The 1,156-nt window shown below is 77.0% G+C and overlaps 2 protein-coding genes across 13 annotated transcripts in view; one reads left to right on the forward strand and one right to left on the reverse strand.

The window, feature by feature from the left end:
• Positions 1-779, reverse strand: part of TRIP13 (thyroid hormone receptor interactor 13) — a 23,371-nt gene extending 22,592 nt beyond the window's left edge. The window contains exon 1 of the mRNA XM_032279179.1: positions 555-779. Coding sequence (XP_032135070.1) covers positions 555-646 — 92 coding nt within the window. The 5' untranslated portion in view covers positions 647-779. The remainder of the gene's footprint in view (positions 1-554) is intronic.
• Positions 780-826: 47 nt separating this feature from the next.
• Positions 827-1,156, forward strand: part of BRD9 (bromodomain containing 9) — a 30,983-nt gene continuing 30,653 nt past the window's right edge. For 9 of the 12 annotated variants that reach the window (XM_032279168.1, XM_032279173.1, XM_032279175.1 and 6 more), the window contains exon 1: positions 886-1,048. In XM_032279168.1, the coding sequence (XP_032135059.1) occupies positions 997-1,048 (52 nt within the window). In that variant the 5' untranslated portion in view covers positions 886-996. Of the gene's footprint in view, positions 1,049-1,156 lie in introns of all 12 variants that reach the window. The other 3 variants (XM_032279170.1, XM_032279174.1, XM_032279163.1) reach the window with 2 other exon arrangements.

Raw genomic sequence — 1,156 nt, forward strand, 5'->3', positions numbered from 1 at the left:
GGTCGGGGTGTGGCTGGGGTCCAGTGGGGCCGGGTCAGCGCCCTGGGGTGGGGTCGGGTCAGTGTGCCAGGATCGGGTCAGGGTGTGGCTGGGGTCCAGTGGGGCCGGGTCAGCGCCCTGGGGTGGGGTCGGGTCAGTGCTCCAGGATCGGGTCGGGGTGTGGCTGGGGTCCAGTGGGGCCGGGTCAGTGCCCTGGGGTGGGGTCGGCCGGGTCAGCGCCCTGGGGTGGGGTCGGGTCAGTACGCCAGGATCGGGTCGGGGTGTGGCTGGGGTCCAGTGGGGCCGGGTCAGCGCCCTGGGGTGGGGTCGGGTCAGTGTGCCAGGATCGGGTCGGGGTGTGGCTGGGGTCCAGTGGGGCCGGGTCAGCGCCCTGGGGTGGGGTCGGGTCAGTGGGCCAGGATCGGGTCGGGGTGTGGCTGGGGTCCAGTGGGGCCGGGTCAGCGCCCTGGGGTAGAGGCGCACCGAAATCGGCGCCCCTGGGTCGGGGCCCGGCGCACGCGCTGGGGTCGCGGCGGGTGGGTGCCCCGAGGGCGGGACCGGCCGGCCCGGCTCACCTGCCGCCGCGCTGATGCACCTCCACGTGGACCGTCGGCGACTCGGACACACAGGGAAGCGCCTGCTTCAGGTCGCCCACGGCCTCGTCCATGGCGCCCCCGGGAGCAGTGGGGACCCGACCGGAGCGCCGCCGCCGCCACCTCACGCCCTGCGTCGCCGCCACAGCCGCCGCCTCGGCCCGCGGGCCCCGCCCGAGCTTCGAATCTGCCGCGCGAGGCGAACCGCCTCCTGACCCGGAAGTGCTCGGGTCCGGCAGGGTCACTTCCTGCCGCGGCCCCGCCCCGCCCTGCTTCCGGCGCGTCCCGGAGCGTTCGGCGGGTTAAACAACCTCCGCGCGGCGAGCGCGGGCGGCCAACCAGGGTGAGGGGGCGGCGGCGGCCGCGGTCCGGCCGGGTCCCCACTGCTCCCGGCCCCCGCCCCGGGCCCGCCGCCGGCGTCGCCATGGGCAAAAAGCACAAGAAGCACAAGGCCGAGTGGCGCTCGTCCTACGAGGGTGAGGCGGCGGCGCTTTGTGACGCGCGGCGGGCGGGGTCCGGGCTCGGGGGAGGAGTTCTGGGCACGCGGACGGGGGTCCCGGGCACGCGGACGGGGGTCCCGGGCA

Source organism: Sapajus apella, unplaced genomic scaffold, assembly GCF_009761245.1.
Source record: "Sapajus apella isolate SASKATOON/1434 unplaced genomic scaffold, GSC_monkey_1.0 scaffold11, whole genome shotgun sequence".
NCBI lineage: Eukaryota > Metazoa > Chordata > Mammalia > Primates > Cebidae > Sapajus > Sapajus apella.